This window comes from Eucalyptus grandis, chromosome 8 (genome assembly GCF_016545825.1).
Source record: "Eucalyptus grandis isolate ANBG69807.140 chromosome 8, ASM1654582v1, whole genome shotgun sequence".
Lineage (NCBI taxonomy): Eukaryota > Viridiplantae > Streptophyta > Magnoliopsida > Myrtales > Myrtaceae > Eucalyptus > Eucalyptus grandis.
In genome coordinates this window covers 72,925,829-72,949,431 of record NC_052619.1, presented here as the reverse complement: position 1 = coordinate 72,949,431, position 23,603 = coordinate 72,925,829, and the positions used below count along the sequence as shown (strand labels likewise).

At 39.5% G+C, this 23,603-nt stretch overlaps 1 protein-coding gene across 1 annotated transcript; it reads left to right on the top strand.

Moving 5' to 3' along the window:
• The first annotated feature begins 17,000 nt into the window (after positions 1-17,000).
• Positions 17,001-20,109, top strand: LOC104416009 (lipase-like PAD4). The gene is made up of 3 exons (XM_018861218.2): positions 17,001-17,122; positions 18,356-19,072; positions 19,185-20,109. The coding sequence occupies exons 2-3, from the start codon at positions 18,596-18,598 to the stop codon at positions 19,674-19,676; spliced, it is 969 nt and encodes a 322-aa protein (XP_018716763.1). The 5' UTR covers positions 17,001-17,122; positions 18,356-18,595; the 3' UTR covers positions 19,677-20,109.
• Positions 20,110-23,603: the final 3,494 nt, after the last annotated feature.

Below are 23,603 nucleotides of genomic sequence, written 5' to 3'. Positions count from 1 at the left end.
GAATTTCATAAGGCAAATATGACTTCAAGGCCAATAACTGATTTATTACCCATTTTTTTTAAGTAACAAAATTATCATTGTAATTAACCAGTGGCCTATTAATTGAGTCAAACCAGAGAACCAAATATCTAAACTTTAACAGTAGATACTGTTGCTTTGCATAAATATTGAGTCAAACTTCTTAACCATAAAAAATATTCAACTTAATGGATATTAACCAATGATCAAATGAGTTTAGGTACAATATGTAATAACTTAACTGACATGTATTATCTACATTCAGCGGATGTGTTAATTAGTACAATCAGTTTGGTCACAGGTTCTTAAGATGTACATCATTGAAAGGTTACTAGCATGTAAAGGAGTATGCATGAGCAACAAAAGTTTCATAACATTTTACTATTTCTCATCACTTCAATACATAGTTCAATTACTATCCCATAATGGTAGTATTTCATTAAGTTAGCTTCAGTTCTCAATAAATTTTAATTTTTATTAATGAATCACACCATTATAATATTTATATGATAACATATCTATAACCCAACACTTGTATTTTCAAAATCACAAAAAATACAAGAAAAATACGCAAAAATACACAAAACATTACACATATTTAGGGTTTTGTATCTATTTTCACATCCACAAAATCATCAAACATATAAAATAAATATACCACAAGATAGAGCATGGAAATACGAGTCTAATGCCACCAATCATGAGCCGATCGAAGGCTCCACGTTCCCGCACATGCCGCTTGAGTGCCCGGCGTGTGGAGCCCATGTGCGTATGTCATTGACCAGTTTCCAACCAGCAGCGGTCCGATCGGCCTCAGCTCCATCGCCTAGTCCAACTGGATCGGTCCATCGTTGACCGGGTCGGGTCGGGTCAATGGGTCGGGTCAAGGTCAACGGTCGTCGGGTTGGATCGGGTCAACGTGTCGGTCGATCCGGTTGGTCGCTGACATCACGATGACGTCAGCCTCTGCGCGTTTGACGCATGCGCGAGCCATGCCCCGCGTGTGGGGGCACGTGAGCGTGTGTGGGGCGCGTGCTCGACGCCCTGGCGGCGCGTTGCCGCGCGTGGGGGCGCGTGCAGCCCCCTTTGACGACACGCCGCCCACAGATTTGCTCATCTTGACGAGTTCATTCCAAATTTGTGATTTAATTTTATTTTTATTGAACAAAAAATCTTGAAAATCACAAATTAGGACAAAAATCATATGCGTTTGAGTTCTAGGGTTATGGTTGCTCTGATATCACATGTTGGACGCAAATTGCACAATCCCAAGATCTCCATAACTAGAACAAGAACATGTATAATTGAGTAGAAAGATTAACGCAACTATTTTAGGATCCATCATTCTTTATAACGGAAGCAGAAAAAATGGATTATCTACACATCAAGGGGATTACCCACGCATCAAGTCATTTTCCTCTATTATCCTCTATATCACTAGCTCAATGAGGCAGCCCTCTCACGTTTATCGTTAGGTAAACGCTCCTTAGGTGATGATATATATGAGAAATTAGGGTTAGATAAGAGATTTGAGCACTATTTATAGAGTTTCCAACCAGGTTCCTTCGTTACGGGTCAGGCTCAACTCGACCCACATTAGCCAGCCCTATATTAGACTAATTAAAAAACATTCCATCTCACCTTAGACCATTCATGTTTTACAGTAACCGTAAAAACAATAAATTGCAATATCAATTAATGTAGTCTACATTAGAAAAACTCTTACAGACTCTCCTTATTCTTGTCGAACTATTGTGATTCTATTCTCAAAAAGAAAAACAAAGAATAGATAGATTAGGGAAGAGATACTTCTATCTCATAGATGACTAAATCCACTCATTACGTCAATGGTTTCCATAGTAGCACAGCTCCCTTTGACTTGGTTATTTTCCTTTTTATGGTTTCTAATGAAAATATACTTATTTTTTTAGAAAATAAACACTAGTATCTTCTTTATCATTGCTTTTATAGCAACTTATATATCTTTCGTCCCCCCTATTTTGAAGCTCACTTTCTCGGTATTTGTCTCATTTTTTTTTTTTTTTACTTTATTGGTCTGAAAAGAAATACCCAATCTCTTTATCTATTATATCAAAGAACTTCTGTTGTTTTCTTTAGAATTGGAGAAACACTTTTTATGCGGAACACATGGACACGGCTCCTTGGAATGAAGGAGAGGAGATGGAAGCACGAGGAAGAGGCCAATTCTACTGGCTAGCCAGCAACAGCATGAGCTCACTGGGCTTGGCATTACGCATGCATAAGCAGAGATGGATTCAAGACTAGGCCAATCCTACTCTACAGTAGATTCCCAGCCACAAATACGAATTCGAATACGGGGCCACATTTGCTGTAAAGCCGTGATTTCCTCAGAGTTCTACAAATGTTTCTTCCTTGCAATAAAGTTACCCATCTGCAGATATTTTGATAGTTCCTTTAGGGCATAAAAAGAGTTTGATAACTCTTTATCAAAAAGTAAGTTTCTCCCATCTTAAGTTGGTAACTTTGCCATATCCTTAGTAACTTTTTGACGTCAATGTAATTTGAAACTATTAGAAGTCAGTAATATTAGTTGTGGTTTAATTTTCATTTTAAAGAGAAACTTTCAATATATTGTAGGGATGTAACTTTTTATTTATTTATTTGTGAGGCTTTTAAAAAAAATTAAAAATATGTTATCTCCATCAGTGACTACTAATTTTATCAGGGATAATTGTTTAAAAAGTCTCAAGTCATCATAGAACAAAAAATTTAGTTGTAAACCTTTCAAACTGACCAAAGAAATCTTGAAATGGGGCACCCTTGAAATGCACAGAAATGCCCAAAGATAGAACTAGACCAATGAAGCCACAAAAGGAAAGAGACCTGGGAGGACCTATAAAAACTTACTGAACACTCTCAAACCATAATGCCCCACATCATGCAAAAAAACCGATTAAATAACCGGCTTCTAGCTAGTTAGTCACAACAATCAAGTGCAGTGGAGGTAAGTACACTATCAGTGCCAAAAATGGTATACGGCGCTCACTTTGGTGCCAAAAGTTTATTTTGGATCACTTAAGTACCAACAAAATTGAAAAATGATCATTTCAGTGCCAACGCAGATTAAATTGGCCTGAAAGCCGACGTTGCACTGTTTTGTTAATTTTTGAAGTTGATAAGGCTCGTTGGAGAGTATAGTTAGCATCCAAATGAACAAAACGACGCCGTTTGGCCTCTTTCCCCCAACTTGAAACCCTAATCTCCAAATTGAGAGAGAGAGAGAGAGAGAGAGAGAGAGAGAGAGAGAGAGAGAGTTGTCTTCTTCTTCCCCGAAGAACAACACCAGCAGCGGCATTAGCAATGGCACCAGCAGCAGCACCAGCGGTGCACCAGTAGTGGCACTAGCAACGGCACTAGAAACAGTGGTGGCGGTGGTGCACCAATAGTGGCACCTTTGACCCCTCTTATTCCTCCTCCTCCTCATTCGCCCTTGCCTCCTATTCTTCCTACCACTTCTTTCTTGAGCAACAATTTCAGTCTCTCCTCACTCACCTGGTCGAGCAACTACAATGTTGGCCGAGTGATGGCCAGCGAACAACGGTGGCCGAGCGGCGAATGATAAAGAAACCCTAATTTTGATCCCCATATGAGTTATATAGCGCCGTTTCTGTGAGAATGTCCATGTATGATAGTAAAACGGCGTCGTTTCTTGAGGAGGATAAAAGACGATGTTGTTTTAAAGCCACTAATATTTTTTTTTTTATAAATATAAAAGCCATGTAATTAATTTGGCTAGAATCTCTCGCCGGTGACACCAAAGTAATTGTTTTTTCTCCGATTTGGCACTTAAGTGATTCGACGGAAACTTTTAGCACTAAATGAGCACCATACACAACTTTTGGCACTGATAGTGTACTTATCCCAGCGTAGTGTTAGCAAGCAATGTGGCGTGGCTCACAGCAAATTTGCTCAATTGCACATCCAACAAGCCAATGACTCTAAAATGATCAAAGATCTACAATATGAATCGCAAGCCACAATACCGCACATTTCGTCATGTTGCAAACATAAACTGCAACAGAACCATAGCAAAATACGAAGTAGAGTTTGCGAAGCTTACAAAGAAGCGCAACGGACCGACCAGCCACCAGCGGAGATGAAACATGGGTGTAGTGACACATAAACACTAGCGGAGATATGTATCATTTTTTTACATATCAACTTAGTTGGCATCTCTTTGTTCCTTCTTCTTCCTTTTACCGTTGCCATTGACAGTCGGAGTAAGCGACACTGTTCATCATCTTCTTTGCACATGACTTGCTGGGCCACGGTTCACCGGTGCTCACCCACCTCCACCTAGACCTCCGACGCCGCACCACGACCTCCAACAACCCCTTCGCGACTGTGGGCAGTCGTCGGAATCATCTCTAGCAGTCTCAATCGAGACCCCTATTTCCGATTCCAATTTTTCAAGCTTCAAGAAGGCATCTTCATCAACCATTACCTTCACTCCGTCATCCCTGAAGCTTTGTAGATCCATTTCGTGCCCGGGCGACAACAAAACGAGCCCAAGCTCTTCTCTCTCTCTCTCTCTCTCTCTCTCTCTCTCTCTCTCTCTCTCTCTCTCTCTCTCTCTCCTATGGTCAACCTCCATTAATGGAGGTTGCCGCCTGCGATTGAGGTGTGCGATCTCATGTTTGAGGTAATCTCTCTTCATACGCTGAACCAAACAAAACCAAGATTCAGTTTCGCACATGCCCTTTGGGCTCTAAGGCCCTGTTTGTTTGTGTTCTTTTTTTTTTTTTTTTTTTTGGTTCATGAACACAATTTTTGTTTTTTTGTTCCGAGGAACAAAAAAGAACAAAACGTGTTTATTTATGTTTTTGTTCCAAATTTATTTTTTTGTTCTCGAGAATAAATTTGGAACAGAAACAAGAAATAAGAAAAATTTGTTTCTTGTTTTTGGAATACTTTTGAAAAACAATTTTTCTCTCTCCTATTTTTTCCTTCTCTTTATTTTCTTCTTCTTTTTTCTTTGGCCGATCACCGGCTTCGACCATAGCCAGTGATCGGCGGCGACTGGCCATTGAGGGCTTACGGCTTCATCGGAGCGTCACCGGCCCTCATTGGCTGGTCGCCAGCCATGACCAAGGCTGGCGATCGGCCAAAATGAAGAAAAAAGAAAAAAAGAAAAAAAGAAAAAAGGAAAAATAAATAAAAATATTAAAAAATTAAAAGAAACAAAAGAAATTATACAAGTTTACCAAACGTGTTTCTGTTTTTTTTTTTCTATTCCAGGAATAGAAATTTTGTACGATTACCAAACACCTTCTTCTGTTTAAAAATTGTTCTCCAAAACAGAAATAGTTTTTTCTATTTCTGTTCTGGGGAATAATTTTTGAACAAAAACGTTACCAAACGTGTCCTAACTCATAGATCCACTGTCAAAATCGAATAACTTTGGCCTCAAAACTCTGATTCCAACCATTTTCAGTCCCTAAAACTCTCAGAACTTGAACTTTGGTAAAGAGTACCTTCGGTAAGACTCGCTAAAAAAAGGCAGGCGAGGAAATGCACCAAGACCCATCATCACTGTTTCAACCCACAAAAGGTCATTACTTGGCAATCATCCCATTTGCTTCCAAGTTATCCGTTGACTGACCCCATGGCAGGCCACGGTCATGAACCCAGGTCCATGATGGACAAGGGGAAATTTATTTTTCTCAAAAGACCGGGGGTGGGTTAGGTCGTAAAAATTTTGTGGAATTTCCATGTGATGATTAAATACTGTAATTAATGGGCCCATGTGGGCTAATAAGAATGCGTTTAGTAATTATTTATATCTAGGAATAATTTTTAATCAAAAATGATTTTTTTGATTTTGTTCTCCATACAAGTTTTTGAGCATTTGGAAGAATTTGATAATTGTCTAAAATTTATATTGTATGATAGAAGTATGTTTGGTAAAATGTCAAATTCTTTTATAAATTAAAAATTATTTTAATTTTTAATAAATTTATTATAGCTTTCTCTTTTTTCTTTTCTTTTTTCTTGTTCTTTTTTCATTCCTCTTCTTTTTCCTCAACGCCGATCACCTGCTAGCCACCACGTCAATGCTCGGCGAACAACTAGTTGAGGTTCAACGAGCTCGTTGGAGCCTCCCCAGGGCAAGTCGAGACTTGGTGAGCTCGTCGGAGCCTCTAAGTCTTGCAATGACGCTTGTCAAGGCTCAACCTCGCCTTGGCCTAGTGAGGCTTGCTAAGGCTTGGCCTTGCCAAATTTGGGTGAGGTTTGGCCTCGCCTAGCTAGTGTGAGGCCAGCCTCACCAGATCTAGGCGAGGTCAAGCCTCACTGGTGGCTAGGCGAGCTCACTTGGCCACCAGCGAGACTCAACCTCGCCCTATTGCCAACCAACAATGAGGAAGAACAAGAAGAGTGAAGGAAAGAAAAGGAAAAGAAGAAAATTTGGTTTGATTATGAAATTTGTTCTCAAGAGCAAAAAAATAACTTTTTTTCTTTTACTTCTTGATTTATTTTAAATTTATTTTTAAAAACAAAAAAATTATTTTTGGAAACAAGAAATTTGTTAAATGGATTTTTTTTTGTTCCCAGAAATAAAATAATAGAATCAATTGCTTCCGAAAATGTTACCAAATATGACCTAAGACTCTCCCATATCTGACAATTTAACTGAGATGAGACTTTTAGGGATTCCAAAAATGCAACATTCCTATATCATGTCATTGGAGCAACGTGGTGCCAAGTTTTCGCCTTAAACCTTGGGCATCATCTGGAAGTGACAAGCCGGGTGGCCTAAGCACGGCAAGAAATGAACAATGTAGCAAGGCGCGAGTTGACATTTAAATAAACAAATCAGTTTAACACATCGGTCAATATGCTAACTTTGTAAAATTAATTTCGCTATGACTAGCATTTCTCGTTACAAAACTTATTTTCTACGATCCACGTATAAAAAAGAGACGGAGAGACGCGCTTAGATAGGGTTAAGGTAACAAGCAAAAGCAACTTTAGGGCTTCAAAAGAAAAGGACTCAAAATTGTCAGCCATTCCGGCTCCTCTTCCGTCGGGAAAACGTCCCTCAAGTGAAAATCAAATATATTGCAACTTTTTTTATCATATAAATTATTGCGGTTTTAATCATGAAAAAAGAAGAAGAAGGAAAAAGACACAGCACGGCAGATTACATCGATCCACACGAAGGGAGCCACCACGCTAACCCGCGCTAACCCACCCACACCCCCCCTCTCTCTCTCTCTTCGAGAACGCTCTCTCTCCACCTTTTCAAGGAAAATTTATAAATGAATGCCCAAACTACTCTTATTTTTCAAATAAGAGCTTAAGATAAATCTTAACCTCGCCTAGATTTGGGAAAGGGTCATCGCCCTTTTCCGCTTTTGGTGAGGGCCCTCACCTTTGGTTAACGAGGGTTGCCAGCCCTTCCCTAGGCACTAGCGATCATGTCAACCTTCGCTGCCGCTCCACCGATAGTGGGGCAGCAGCCACAAGCATAAAGGAGCACCTTCTCACTTGTCTTTTCATTTTTAAAAGTTTTTTTGATTTTTTATGAAAAGAAAAAACAGAAAAAAAAAAGAAAAAGGGAAAAAATTGAACATTTTAAAAGATAAAATTGCCCTTCATAGTCATTGAGTTCAGACCCTTTTTTGATACTTGCATAGACATTTCAAACTCTTATCTGAAATAATATTTACTTTATACTCTTATTTAAGAAAATGATGATACTTTAAGTATTTACTGAGAATTTTCCATTTTTTCAATAACCTCTCTCTCTCATTGAAAAATTAACCTTTTCAATAACCCCTCTAGTTCAAATCCCCACCTTCTCACGAGAGGATGGGATGGTGACTCGTAAGTTTCAAGAGTGGGTTTCGATTCCCACGCCCTGCAAGAGGCAGGACAAAAGTCCGAGTGAGTGAGTGTGGTATAAATAGAGTAGGACTGACAAAAAAATAAAAATAAATAAATAACCCCTCCCCCATTCTCTCTCTCATGCATAAAAAAATTCACCCTTTCAAGGACCCCCTCTCTCTCTCTCTCGCATTAAAAATTCACCTTTTCAAGAACAAACCTCTCTCTCGATCTCTCTCTCTCTCTCTCTCTCCCCCCCCCCTCTTCCTTTCTCCTCTCACTTTCTCTCGTGCATTGACAAATTCACCTCCTTTTCAAGAATCTCTCGTCTCTCTGTGCTGTCGTTTGTTTGCGAGTCCTCGTCCCATGTAAAGAAAATCCAAGTCTTGGCGGGCCCCCGAATCGGCACCCCACTCACGCGACTTGATATTCATTTCGCTTACCATTTGACGGGCAAAATTGGAAATCACGGACGCCGAAGCTTCGTCGTATCAACCTGCTCTCTTCTCCTGCTCACCTCTGGAAATCTCCGACATTCGCATGTTTCAAACTATGTTTTCATCGGATCAGCGCAGCCTCACGTCTTATTCCAATGGCTATTTACAATGATTTTGCTTATTGAAATGGTATTCGCATGTCAAACCACCTAGACCATTGATCATGTCAACATGCATAAAGAACGGCTTGAATATTAGCAATTCACGTGTCTATAGAGCATGCTATAGAACTCGAATTAATCATCCAACTTGTGTTAAGCAAATGAATTTCTTCCCAAATCATCTGAAGTCATAACTCTTCCAGACAACAATGGTATGGAATGAGTGGGACATCGCAGTTATTGATATATAGTTGATAAGCAATAATTGCGCATCATATTTGCTTTATGGGTTTGGTACTAAAGAGTGCTCTACTTTTTTTTTTTTATTGGATGTGTAATAACTAATTTGCTTTTGACTCATATAATTTTGAATTATTACATAATGAAGTGAAATTATCAATTTGAATACATAATGCAAAGAAACTGTGTAACTATTTATGGAAAGAGAAAATGATTTTCACACGTAAATGTAACGTGTGTTATTAAAAGGGAGATCCAAATATTCGCAACATTTTACGTAGTTGTGGAAAATAAAGGGCGGAATTGTACGGGACTACCATAGAATTTTCTCTAATTGCTTGGGCATACTTGTCTAGGCATTTCTTGTTATTGACAACTAAACCAATATTAGGTGAATTTTAGAGTCTATAAAATGTCCTAGTAACTTTCTTGATTAGTTAAGAAAGGAATCATGAGATTAAGCCAAAAAAAAAAAAAAAAAAATCGTTAATTAATCAACTTCACCTAAAATAAAAAATACTCTTAGTTTTAGGAGGTTGAAATAGTTTCACAAGATTCTATGGACACACATAATAACCATTCCATTTTTTTTTGTTTTTCTATTTTTCTGCTCGTGCAAATAGGTTTCAAACAGAAATTCATTTGATAATGCAAAAAAAATTTACTCTAAAAATAGATTTAGAGATGACAGGGGCACGGAGGTCGCTGGGTCACGGTTGTAGAGGCGCGATGTCAAGTCGTTGTGGGCGAAGGTCACCGCCGTGGGGTTTCGACAGCTGTTGCGAGCGAGCGACGGCAGGAGGGAAGCAGCAACAGCAACGTCAGGCTCTGGTGGTGCTACTGTGGGACGATGGCAGACTAAGGTGCAGACATTGGCTAGGCCGCGCTCAGCGTTAGGCAGGGTAGTAGCAACGTCGGGTGAGCAGAAGCGGCACGACAAGCGTTGTGGGTGAGACCAGCGAAGTGACAGTGGTGAAAACGTGGTGGCGAAGGTGCGGTGGCGGCTGGTGGAGGCAGTGGTGGCGCGGTGATCGATGCCGACACAGTTGGTGTGGGTAGGGGCTGCCTCGTGATGAATAGTGCCGCTTTTTTTCCTTTTTTTTTTCTCTCTCCTCACCTATCCACTCGCACCTCTCCCTCTCTCTGCCCTTTTCACAGTGCTGCTATACCTTTCTGCCTCCTTTCCTTCTCTCTTTCACTCTTTCTTCTTTCTTCTTTTTTTACTTTTCACCCCTGCTACCTTTTTCTCTCATGCTTGCTTTTTTTTTTTCTTTTTGCGTGAATTTTTCTCTCGATTTTTTTGAATTCCTCGCTCCCATTTCACAAAAACTGTGACTCTTTTATAATGATTTCAGACAGCCGCTTTCCATGGTAATTTTCGAGTGTCCGTCTTTTGTTGCATTAATTCATGGCTGCAATGGGAGCGTGATTTCGCGATCAGCTCAATTTTGCTTTGAATCCTTTCATTTTATCAAAATTCTTGCTCTTTATTTACCTAGATCCCTAAATATTAATCTTCTACCGGGAACAACATTCGCATTTACCGAGATTTGAAATTTCTAACTTCCATGTATAATCAATCGATTGATTCCCCCCCCTTTTTTTCCTTTTATTTGTTCTGATGCGATTTTTATTTTTTTATTTCCTTAAGGTTGCCAAAATTAGGTATTAATAGCTGCCACTTTTTGAATGTGAGCTCGTAGAAGTTACCTTCAAAGATAAGTTGAGACATAAATTTTGATCACGCATATGCATTGAATGACCTTTTTTTTTAAAATAGGGAAAATGAATCCTATTGATGCATGGAAATGCTAATGTAAATGATAAAAGAACCTATTTGGAATAACTTAGGAGCGTAGAGTAATTCAAGATAGTTGGTATTATATGTATAGGACTCGTATCTTTCTATGGTCGCCCAGAATAGTAACAGACTTAAGAGAAGGCCGCCTTTCCTCGGACTTGTACATTTCTATAGTCACCCAATATGGTAGTATTTGGTTGTCTAGGACCCGAACATTTCTTCGGTCGCATTGACAAAAAAATTGCTTCTTTTAGGATCCGTACCTTTCTACGGTTGCCTGCTAGAGAAACAAACATTATCTAGGACCCGTACCATCCTACGATTGCTTGAATGGGAGATCACTTTTTCAAGACCCGTACATTTTTACGATTGCTTGAATGGAAAATAGCTTTTCCAAGACCCATACCTTTCTATGGTCGCCTAAACAGGAAAACACTTTCTAGGACCCCTACCTTTCTACAGTCACCCGAATGTGAAACAACTTTTCAGGACCTATACCTTTCTACGGTCGCTTGAATGAGAAACATAAATTGTCTAGGACTTATACCATTCTACGGTCGCCTAAACAAGAAATCACTTTCCAAGACCCGTACCTTTCTACGGTCACCCGAATGGGGAATAGATATTGTCTAGAACCTGTACCATTTTACGGTCGCTTAAACGGGAAACCGTTTTCTAGGACTTGTACTATTCTATGGTTGCCTCAACGGGAAACAACTTTTTAGAACTTGTACCTTTCTACAGTTGCCTGAATGAGAAACATATACTATCTAGGACTCGTACCATTCTTCGGTTGCCTAAACAGGAAACAACTTTCTAGGACCCGTACCTTTTTACAATCGCCTGAATGAGAAATAGATTTTCCACAACCTGTACCTTTCTACGGTCGCCTTAATCAGATTGAATCTGGAGAAAAAAAATTAGGGGATAGCTCGACTAAGTCGAGTGTCGGTGCACTTGAGAGAGAATACCTGCATAATGACAAATATTTAGAGTATGGGTAGAGATATACTTACCTGGTAATATCTCTGATTATCGGGGATATGTCTCCTTTAAAGCCTAATCACAAGAGAGGTAACATGCATTTGTGGTTACAAATAACAAATGCATTAATTCAAGTGAGGTTCATGCATTATAATTTCTATTAATCTTGCATTACCCAATTTTCATTTCAAAATAATACTATAAACTAAACACATAAGTGTCATGGATGTGTCAAATGAGGGATCTTTCGGTTTGAAAGGACCTTTCACTCATGCTCATTAAAAGGCTATTTCAACCTGATATTTGATGCAAGAATTTGACAATCACTTTGTCTTGCTATTATCATGCCAAACAAGAGTTCGAATAGTCTCGCAAGTGGTATGACCTTACAAATCTAAGAGGTCTTTAACAAGACCGTGATGTGGGCTTGGTCGACGGCTTAACGAAGGGGACTCTTTGAGTTGAGACTTATTGAAGAATGATATTCCGCAACCATCTCTAGGTTTATAAGTCAAAAAGCATATGAAATGAGGTAGAAATTGTTTTACTCACACCTCTCCGAGCGATGCTTTTGAACATATGAACTTTTACATTAATTCAAGTGCCATAATCTAAAGAGATTTTGCAAGGGATGTAACGTAGGTTTGGTTCATGAAAGGATTATCAGGCTAAAAAAGTGATTAGGGGGGACTAGAGTTGATGATCATCTTGATATTTCTACCAATTTTCTTTTTCACTATCAAGGATTTTCTTCATATCAAAACTCCATTGAGTTCTGCAAGTATCGCTTCACTGGGGATACGACTTGCTACAATCAATTTTTGATTTTTTTTCTATGGACATTGGCATTGCTTTTATTAAACACACTGCTTTTTCATGCCCCATTACTTTTTGCACTTATTTTCTTTGGACTTACACAACCTCCATCTTTTATCAACATTCTAGACCATGCTACTTGAATGATTGTCTTTCGCCTTGCCCCGGTGTGGGGTATAATCACCAACTGGGTTTAGTAGGAAATGAATTCGAAGGCTCAAGTGGGCTATGCAATGGACAAAAGTGTGTAGGGTAAAGAAAGAACTGCTCTTCGTCATCCTAAAGCACTTAAATTACCGCATAAGTTGCATTGCAAAAGCAATACTCGAAGATTGATGCAAGTGTGAGCAACAAAATTCCTACCATTCATTTCAAATTTGTCCCAATATGGGGTGATCCTTGATAGAGATAATTTAAAAAAAAAAAAATCTCCATAAATGTGTGGGGCTCAAAGGGGGTTAAGTAATGGATCACTTGTAGTGTTTGTGATAGAGAAAAGAATGCCTCCCATCACCTCGATTGACGTGCCCTTTGCCAGATAACCATTTTCCTTGTGGGCATGTAATTTTTCCATTCAACTCACTGGAGATTAGTGTATGAAACAATGTATAAAATAAGGCTTGCCTTTCATCATTTCAAAGTATCCCATTTGACACATCCAATTTGTCTCACAAAATTCATCAGTGAAAACATGCAAGATTTGAACAATTTAATTTGCAACTCATTGAGGCAATTCATTCATCATAAAAAATGTTTGCAAACACAGCAAATTCTATCATGGGTAATACTTCTTGACATCATCAGAGTTAACAGGATTGGAAAACTCACAACCATCCATCTTTGCCATGATCAAGGCACCTTTAAGGAGTACCTTTCACCACATATGGGCCGCTATAATTTGGAGCAAATTTGCCTCCAGGATTCGGAAAAATCGGCAACATCTTCCTTAAGATCATTTACCTCAAAATGTATTGGTCGTACCTTTCGATTGAAGGACCTGGCCACTCTCTGTTGATAAATTTGGCCATAACAAAGAGCCTTTGGTCTTTTCTCATCAATTAGGTTCAGCTGTTCAAATCTTTGTTGCGAACATTCCACCTTAGACAACTCCATTTGGGATAAAACTTTCAGGGAAGGAATTTCCACTTCCATGGGCAGAATTGCTTCCATGCCGTACACCAAAGTGAAAGGGGTTGCCCCCATAGAAGTGCGGATCTATCATGCCAATAATTCTGAGTAGTCTTAGCCAAGATCTTCTTAATGTTCTTATTGGCCGCTTCAATAACCTAGTTCACTTGAGGGTGGTAAGGGGACAAATTTAGATGCTTGATCTTGAATTTGCTAAACAACTCATCAACAAGCTTGTTGTTCAAATTTGTTTTGTTATTAGTGATGAATGCTTTAGGGACACCATAGCGAGTAATTATGTCACGCCAAGTATGATTTTCATGAAGAGCCTTAAATTCTAGCTTTGGTCACAGCAGCGAATGAGTTTATAAAATTAAGTTCAAGGCAGATGGCTCCATTGAATGATACAAGGCTCATTTAGTAGCGAAGGGGTTCATGCAACGGGAATGTTTTGATTATCATGAAACATTCTCTCCCGTAGCTAAAGAAGTCACTGTTCACTCTTTGTTGTCTATTGCTGCCTTTTGCAATTGGCCGCTCCATCAAATGGATGTACATAATGTTTTTTTACATGGAGATTTGGATGAAGAAATCTATATGTAGTTTCCATAGGGATTACGCAGCTAGGGGGAGTCTCGTGTAAGTCATCTCTGTAAATCCCTGTATGGACTTAAACATACTTCTAAGCAATGGTATGCCAAGTTCATAGCTGCACTAACCGACGCAGGATTTCAGCATTTTAGACATGATTATGCCTTGTTCACATGTACTTTGTCCATTTTTCTCTTAATACATGTTGATGACATTCTTATCATGGGAAATAATGAGCTCGCTATTGCAAAATTCAAAAACTACTTGAATGCCACTTTTCGCATAAAAGACTTGGGGCCTCCTAAGTATTTCCTTGGCATTGAAATAGCTCGATCTAATAAGAGACTATGTCTCAGCCAATGAAAGTTCATTCTATAAATAGTCTCCAAAGCAGGATTGTTGGGATGTAAACTAGCTGTTATATTGATTGAGCAGAATGCGAAGTTGACGACACATGAGTATGATGCGAGCTCGTCTTCACCTATGGAGGATCCATTACTCAAAGATCCATTAGGATATCAACAGCTTATTGAGAAATTGATTTATCTCACAATGACAAGACCAGATATATGTTATGCAGTGCAAATACTCAGTCAATTCATGCACAAGCCAAAGCAGTCTCATATGGATGCAGCGTTGAATGTCGTGAAATACTTGAAGGGATGCCCAACATTTGGCATTTTTCTATCTCGAGATTGTGACATGAGAATGATAGCATATTGTGACATGGACTATGCTACTTGTCCGATGACAAGAATGACTATTACTGGTTTTTGTATCAAATTGGGAAAATCACTCATCTCATTGAAAACAAAGAAGTAGTCAACTGTATCATTGTCGTCAACAAAATCAGAGTATCGAGCTATGGCAAAAAATGTTTGCGAAATAATCTGGATATGAGGACTACTTTTAGATTTTGGAGTACAAGTCAATGGATCCAGCGAATTATTATGTGATAATGATGCCGCACTCAAGTTAGCAACTAATCCTGCTTTTCATGAGAGAACTAAGCATATAGAGTTCAATTGTCACTTCACTTGGGACAAGATTCGGGAAGAAATCATAACAACGAGAGGAATTGGAACTATTGAGCAACCTGCAAACATCTTTACCAAGCCACTGTGTCAAAGACAACATGCATACCTATTGAGCAAGCTAGGTGTTCTTGACATATACATGCCACCAGCTTAAGGGGGAGTGTTGGAAATATGGAAATACTAATTTTGAATATCAATAATTGATTCAGTTAATCGGTAATTAGCTTGGTAAAATAGGACATAGAATCATGATGTAAATCAGTGTATTTTTCCTTATTTTTTTTTCCTAGCTTATTTCCTCCCTCTAGTATTATAAGTGGAGGATTATACATGTACAAGAGATAGGCAGAAACACGTAATTACACTTTTCCTCTCTATTCTACTTTACTTTCCGTCACTCTCTCTATTTACGACCACTCTTTCTATTCACCAACACCTCCTTTCATTAACCCCCCCTTTCTCTCTCTCTCTCTCTCTCTCTCTCTCTCTCTCTCTCTTTCTCACAAAGACGTCGATCTATACGAAAACGCGAGATCCGTTGCGGTCTCCGTCTCTCTTTCTCTCTCTCCCTGCTGCCCTTTGACGTGGCTTCACTAGAATTGTTATTGACCACATGGAAACAGCATAAAAAATGAATAGGTTCGGGTCACCTGGTGGCGGAACGTAGGCTTAGTAGGCCTTTTTTTTTTTTTTTTTTTTTATATATAATGCAAAACAAACGGGTGCAAAACTGCTTTCGCTTACGAAGCCATAGCATTGTCGGGAACCGAGCAGAGTTGCATACGATTGAGCACGACGGCTGAACCATGGACGCCGAAGCTTCATCGTAAAAATCTCCTCCCTTCTCCTGCATACCTCAATCTCCGGCGTCTCCATGTTTCAAACTGCGCTTCCTCCTTTAACTTTTTTGCTTCTCTTTTCCTTTTCCTTTGTTGTCTTGGAAAGGTTTGAGACAAGCGAGACGCTGGGGACTTTTCTGTCTTCGACTCCGCTGCTGAAGGAGGCGTGGAGGCTGTGCAGCGCGGCGAATGCGATGGGGTGCGGTGCCTTCGTGGCGGAGCAAGTCGGGGGCGTGGGGTACGTGGCATTCTCGGGCGTCCAAGAGATGCCGGTGCTCGGTTGGGATCCGAACTGCACCATTCTGGCACCGCTGGATGCAGCAGGCTACGGGCTGTTCGCGCCGCTGACACGCTGTTACGAAGGCGAAGAGCCGGTCATGGTCCACTCCGGAGTGCTTCACCGCTTCCTTCATTATCATTCGCGCAATGATCTTCAGAGCCAGGCTAGTTCATTGGCAACAACTTTACTTTATTTATTTATTTTTTACTTTGTCCGACTAAAAATAAAGTGAAAAAGAAAAAAAAAAAGAGAGGAGATATCCCTCAACTGATCTCACTCAGTCTTGATTTTCGTGAAATTAGATTCTAAGATTAGTAATTCCTATAATTTTTCCTCTCCTTAACAAGTTCTATCATATTTATTAGAAATACAAAGTTATCTTTTCATATAATCATGGATCTGTCCGAAAAGTTAATGTTTTAAAACTTTTGCGAGACTGATGATACTAATGGTTAGTTTATTTTTATATTTGAGCTTCTTTGGGCAACATCTCTAGTGGCATGCGCTGTATTCCCTTAGCATTTCGGATCTCTCTTTCTTCCCCCACCATTAAAATATTAGAAAGTTATCTAGCCATGGGCTGCTCGCAGCGGGTTGGCCAAGCTCAGGCCTGCGATTTTGGGTGCGATTAATTCAGCCTTTTCAATGGGTCTGAGAGAAATGTTGGGCATTTGACGACCATCCTTAATGAGGTTTCAAGTTGAAAGGTTTAAAATTAATCAATTACCTATTTTGCCCTCAAAACCATACTCAAAAATCCAATTTTACCCTTTTAATATTAAAACCCGAGCCTGGATCTCATTCTCTTACGTTTCTATTGCTTTCTTTCGTTTGCTCTCCACCCTTCCATCGCCCTCTCCCTCGCGACAGCTGCTCCTCGCTCGACTGCGCTCTTCGCTCGCTCGTGCTCATTCTCTGCAGGTTCAATCTCTCCTCTCTCTCCCCCCTCTCTTTCTCACCGGTGGATCCGCTTTCGATAGATCTGTACATTGTGATGTTTGGACTGAAAAGTAACCCGAGCGAATGATGAATGGTGCTCGTGGTTTTTGGTTGCACTGTGATGTTTGATTTGAGTCAATCTCTCCTCTCCCCCTCTGTCTCTGGGTGCTTAGTTCTGAGTTCTTGATTCGATTCTGCCGCATCTCCAGGTACTTGGTCAATAGGCTGATCGATTTTTGCGTTGAATCCGCTGCTGTCACGCGTTGTGCGCTGCTAGATCAGAATTCAAGAACCTCTAGTGTTTTATTCTGTCATGGGAAGAAGTTTTCGTGCTGATTTTCTATAGTTCTTGATAAAGGCTCAAGAAAACAAGAGCCAATCGAAGTGTGGGGTCTGTTTCTTGAACGTTTTGACTTTTGGGTTCTTCTGATAGTTTCTTGCTGAATATTGTGCCCCATGTGGTGGTTCGATTTAGTTGTAAATCATGCCTCCCACCCAATTACTAGCAACATGTTGGTTATCTTCCCTCCTACTGTCGTTTCTGATTTGCATTAGTACCCATTTTCTTTTCCAAATTGGTACTTAAATTTTTGTCCTTCCTTTGTGTGCAGTGTCTTATGGTAATTAGTTGTTACTTCTTTTTTCTTTGTCTTGAAGACTTTATTGTGATTATATACGAGGCTTTTTAATATTTACCTCCTTCCGACTTTCCTTACTTGCACTCTCATTTGATTACAATTCCAAGGTATTTTGATTAAGCTTGGGCTGCAGATCTATCCGCCCATTTGGTCCATGATAACCTCTGGGTCTGAATGTTGAATTACCGTGGATCCGATAGTTCCGGTTTGGAGTTATATCAAACCGAACCGTTCTTGAGACAGATCTCCTGATCATGAAGGGTACTCTTCTCATAAGAGTATCTAAATACAAGAGCCATACATATAAATACATTCTATACATGTGTTAAAACATGTTTGCACACTTGTCATCATCTGCTGAAATGATAGTGTGGTTTTAGCTTGTCAAATGAACAGTTGCGTATGTTTAGCATTTGCAGTAGGGCCCATGATTTCCCACCCGATCTATTTGTGTAACTCTTCTAATCTGACATGATCTAGTGAAATTGATTTTTCAGGAAGTTTTTGAAGTATTGTAATGGATATTTTTTCAGGAAGCTTTTAACCAGATTTTAGGAATTCTTGAATATGTTTGCAGATTCATAGCTTGCTGGCTGAAACGAAGTCAATAGTGATCACAGGCCACTCCATAGGAGGATCAGTCGCATTCCTCACAGCTCTTTGGCTCCTCTCCTACCTCAAATCCATCTTCCCACCCCCGTCAGTCCTATGCATCGGTTTCGGCTTTCCTTTCATCAGCAGCGAGTCACTTTCCCGAGCCATCCTCCGCGAAAGATGGGGTGGCAGCTTCTGCAATGTTGTGTCGACGCACAATATAATGCCAAGGTTGTCTCTCGAGCGATCACTTGTTCTGACTCCCCTGTGGCTAGCCCTCATAAGATTCTGGTACACGTCTATGATATCACCAACCTCTATGAATTTCGCTAACCTCCAATTAACTGAAGAAGGCAAGGCCTGGTTATTATCCTTCGCTGCGGCCAACATGGAGCGCCTGGTACAGGCAGGGGAAGGCTCGGGAGGGAGGTTGTTTTGGCCGTTTGGGAGTTACTTGTTTTGTTCATATGAGGGCACGATTTGTTTGGACAATGCTGTATCGGTCAACAAGATGATACATTTGTTGCTGAGGACAGGCTCTCGAAATTGTATTGTTGAGGAGCACCTTAAGTATGGGCAATATGTTGAAAGACTGACTCGTCAGTCTTTGAAGAGAAGCTTCATGGAAGGAGATCCCCCTGAGTCAAGCTATGAAGCAAGTCCTTCGATGGCTTTGAACTCCATAGGGACCTATCGACAGGTAGGAGCACATCTTAGATCATCGATTGTGATCTAAGTCTATCAATTTGGGCATTTTATTCCTGGGTGCAATTCCTCTGAGTTTAAAAGTTCTTCGATCCCCTCCTTTGCAGGTATCGATTGCACTGATGGCAAAAGATTGCTTGAAGATGGCAAGGCGAATGAGGCCCTCACTGGACCAGAATGCTGCTAAGTTAGCCATTAGGCTATCCAAAATCGCTCCTTATAGGGTGGAGATAGAGTGGTATAAAGCCTGTTGCGATAAGTCTGCCGAGCAAAGAGGATACTATGATCCCTTCAAGCAGAGGGGCGTCTCAAAGAGAGAGTCCTATATAAACATGAACCAGATCATGTTTGCGGCCTTTTGGGATGATGTCATATGCATGATGGACAGGAACGAGCTCCCACTTAACTTTCACAGAAGTTTAGAATGGGTAATTGAGGAGTCGCAGCTCTATAAGCTCCTTGTGGATCCATTGGACATCATGGAGTATTATCTGTCGGGGATGCATCGGAAGAAAGGCCACTACATAAGCAATGGAAGAGAGAGGAGGTATGAAATTTTGGATCAGTGGTGGACCGAGAGAGTTGTTACTGGGCAATAGGAGGACCAGGTATGCAAGCTTGACCCAAGACACTTGCTTTTGGGCAAGGGTGGAGGACGCAAAGGAGTGGCTGGACAAAATCAGGAGGAAGAGTGACCCAAACAACCTGGCTTTTCTTCAAGACAGACTCAATGAGTTTGAAGCATATGCAATGAAGCTGGTTGAAGGAAAAGAGGTGTCTGCTGATGTTCTAGCTAAGAATTCAAGCTTTAGTTCATGGTTAGAAGAATGTACAGCATTAAATCGAACTGGCCTTACCCAACTGATTCCAAGCTGGTTCACACAGATCGATTCGCTTCCTGGTACCATGCTGGTTCACATGGGGTCCGATTTGCTTCCTGGTAAAATATTTAGGAATCGGTCTTCAAAGGTTTGATTTTTGGTTCCATGTAGAACCGGTTTAAAAAAAAAAAAAAAAACTAAGTTCTCATAACTTTCATGTCATATTAAAAAAAAAAAAATAGGAAATTCAGCATGGAAATCAAAATCAAAACAAAGGGATAGATGTAATAAAGACTTTCAGAAGAGAGGGGAAAAAATGCATATGAGCATTCTTCAGCCTGCTCTTTGTGCAATTTTAGACATACTATATTACTTGCTTCAATATTGGTAAAAGGCAGTGGAATTGAGGTTCATGGTGAGAGATATGGCTTAACAACAGAAAGTGTACCTCCTGATTTTATATTGGGAGGTAATTGAGTATTTTGTCTTCTGCAGCTGCAATATTTTTCCTTATTCAACTTGCCGCTTATTACTTCCAACAATGAAATATTTCTACTTAATAAGAAGACGTGAAGAGTCCACTTTGGCGCAAGGTTGTTGCCATCTTTATTTGTGCCAGAGCACAATAATATGATGCTTTGAATGGTGATCCTGCATGTGCCTTCTGAAGCCCCTCGTTGGATCAATTCACTGCACCAAGCTTTGCTAGATATTTGGAAGTAGAAATGCAACAGGAAAGAGAACAAGAAGCAAACAAAATAAGGAATCTACCTGAGTGCTAATGCCAGCGTTGAGGCCTATGGTTTCAAGCCTTAAAACAAAGGGGACCAATCATCTGTTAAAAAGTTCACAAAGATAAGATCATTAAATATCTTGAAAAAGCATCAACTTGTTTTCTAAAGAAACCCACCTAATAGCATAAATAGAACTTATATCAAGGAAAATGAAGCATTTAGTAGTGCAGAGGAATTTGTTCCTAACTTTATATAAATTCCGTTGGAAAACAGGACAGGATCTAAGTTTCGAGAAGATTTTTTCACATGCAGTACTTTCCCCTCGCTAAAGTGTACTTGTTAATCTTCTCCAGTCATTTCTGCAAGCTTCTCTTGAAATAGAAGTGCAGAGAATCTCATTAAGGTTCAAATTTGGCAACATATGCTTTGAAAAGATCTTTGCAGTTCGGCGGTAAATCAGCATAACTTCCTGTGTCCTTTATGTTTGCTTTTTGAGGTCATGTTCCTATAAGACGTTATGACTACAGGAGTTTGTTTGAGACACAAAAAACATCCCTCCTTTCACATTTACATGCTCAGATGAACACTATTTTTTTGCTAAGAGTAATGACACCACCTGCATATTTTTTTGGCCTTTCAAACAAGTTCTCAAGTGTGAAAAGGTACTAAAATGTGCAAACAAATATTATTAGGAGCCCCTGAGAACGTGCTGACTGGGGAAGACGAAACTAACACCAGGCTGATAATTGACAACGAGCGCAGCAAAAACACCGTATTAGGCGTGTTAAAAGCATAGCCTAATCAGTAACTACTAATCACCGATAGGAGAACACCTCGACATAAGAAATTCTTGTAGGCGTTAGAAACTCGAGGGGACTGATATAAGGTCTCTTAGTCATCATTCACGGAGACTGTTTACAAAAAGCAGCTCACCCTTTTCTTTGCCTTATAACGTAAAGAGTGACGCTGTTTGCTTCCTGGATCACGTAGCCACCAGAGTCATTTAAGAGCACTGAAACACAAGTAAACTTGTCAGAGTGCTCAAAGATTTCTCGTTTACTCCTCTCCATAAGACGAAAATGCCCGAAAAAGAATCTTGGAGTGCCCTCACTGACAGATGAGGTTTGGACGTTGAAGTTTCACGGTCAAGTAGCACTGCAAGTTGCGTGGAAAAAAATGCCGGATGGACGTAGTAGGCACTATTTGTTGCACATACATGCACGAGGAATGACACAGAAGTATGTGATGGTATGCATATTTTGAGCTAACATATTCCACATTCTGCAATAGTTTCTTCGGATTAAAGAGGTCAAAGTTCAGTCCCTCTGCCACAGTCCAAGCACAAACCATCTTGAGTTTTCTCTTTTCGTTAGATCAACACCGATGTGACAAATTCAATTCAGTAGTGCATTACCCAGGAGTCGGCAACTGTGTGAAGAGCGACAGAGCAAATGGTCACGTCATGACGGACTCTGATGTTCGTGTGGCAAGAACAGCATCAATAGAATGGAGAACTTCTTCCAACATCGTCCATGTTTGGGTGTCAAGAGGGCTCTCCGGCTTGTCTGAGTGAGCGATGTTTAAGAGATAGAGCTTCTTTGGGTTTTAGACCCGCTCATATATTGAATTTAATGGATCATGTCAGGCGAATATTTTGGTGTAACATGTGTTGGAAAAAGGATTAGAATACATAAAATAATAATTATTATTGGAAATACATTACAAAAGATTAGAAAATAAAAATAAATGTCTGAGGCATGCAAACAATGTCCTTAAGGATAATTTCACTCCTCGGAGTACGAAGCTTGGTGCGTAAGGCTTCAGTGGCTATTCTCCCAAGATACAATAGATTTTCCTCTATACTCCGCACTGAATATTAGAATGAAACAAAATAACTTTTGTGTATAACCCAGCAAAAAGAAAAGGAAAGATGTGATAACATATTGTATCTACTAAGATTGTGGTTTGAAGTTTAGTTTAGATTCAAACAAGAAATAGAGATAGTCATTAGGAGATCGTCATAAATTAATTAGTAATTAAAAAGATGACCGTTATAAAATAATGAAGAATTTATGAAGTAATAAATCAAAAGTTATAAAGCCGTTAGATGACCATTATACAACCATTAGAAAGCTATTATATGATCGTTAAAAAGCCGTTAAAAAAATGATGACTTTCATGATGATAATAATTTCTAATAAATATTTCAAAACTGCTGAAATATTTAACAATCCCCCACATATTTCCGAAAGTTTTGACAAGAAAAATAAAATAATACTGAGTTAATGGAGAGTAATGCATCAGAACTGGTGCTTGTTAGGCTATGAACCAATCCTAGAAAGAATGAAATATAATTCACGAAATCATTGGTGAAGTTTGAAACTTTCATGAACCAAGAATTTCTTTTTGTGAAATATAATTTTCACCAATCACATTACACTCCCACAAACTTTGTTGTTTAATGCGGTTTTGCGCTAATAGGTCATGCGTGTGCTTGGTTTATTCATAAGTACTTTAGAGATTTTCGCCAAAAATTCTCATATGAGCAGCTCCACTCCACATTTATATAAGTGATTCCATCAAGTGTATATTGTAGATTAATACACCACCAATAATGGCTATAGAATTTCATTAAGAGCTTACCTCAATCTCTTTTTCCTTATAATTTTGCACTATTTTCACCTTAGGAGGGATAATAATTTTTTTACAGTGCACTATATCAACAAATGACTTGTTATTATCCATATGAATCTAATTCATGGGATCGCCAATCACATAGGTTGGGTTACTATGATTGTTGATTTTCCTCAGTTGGCTTGTCCCATTTCCCTCGATGTATAGTCAGAGGATTGGCCAAAATCCATTTCTAACTTCATATAATTAATGGACATAATTCCATCATTAAGTAACTACTTTACCACGTCATCCTTCAATCAGACGTGTCAATTTTTACCATTGAAAATTTTATCTT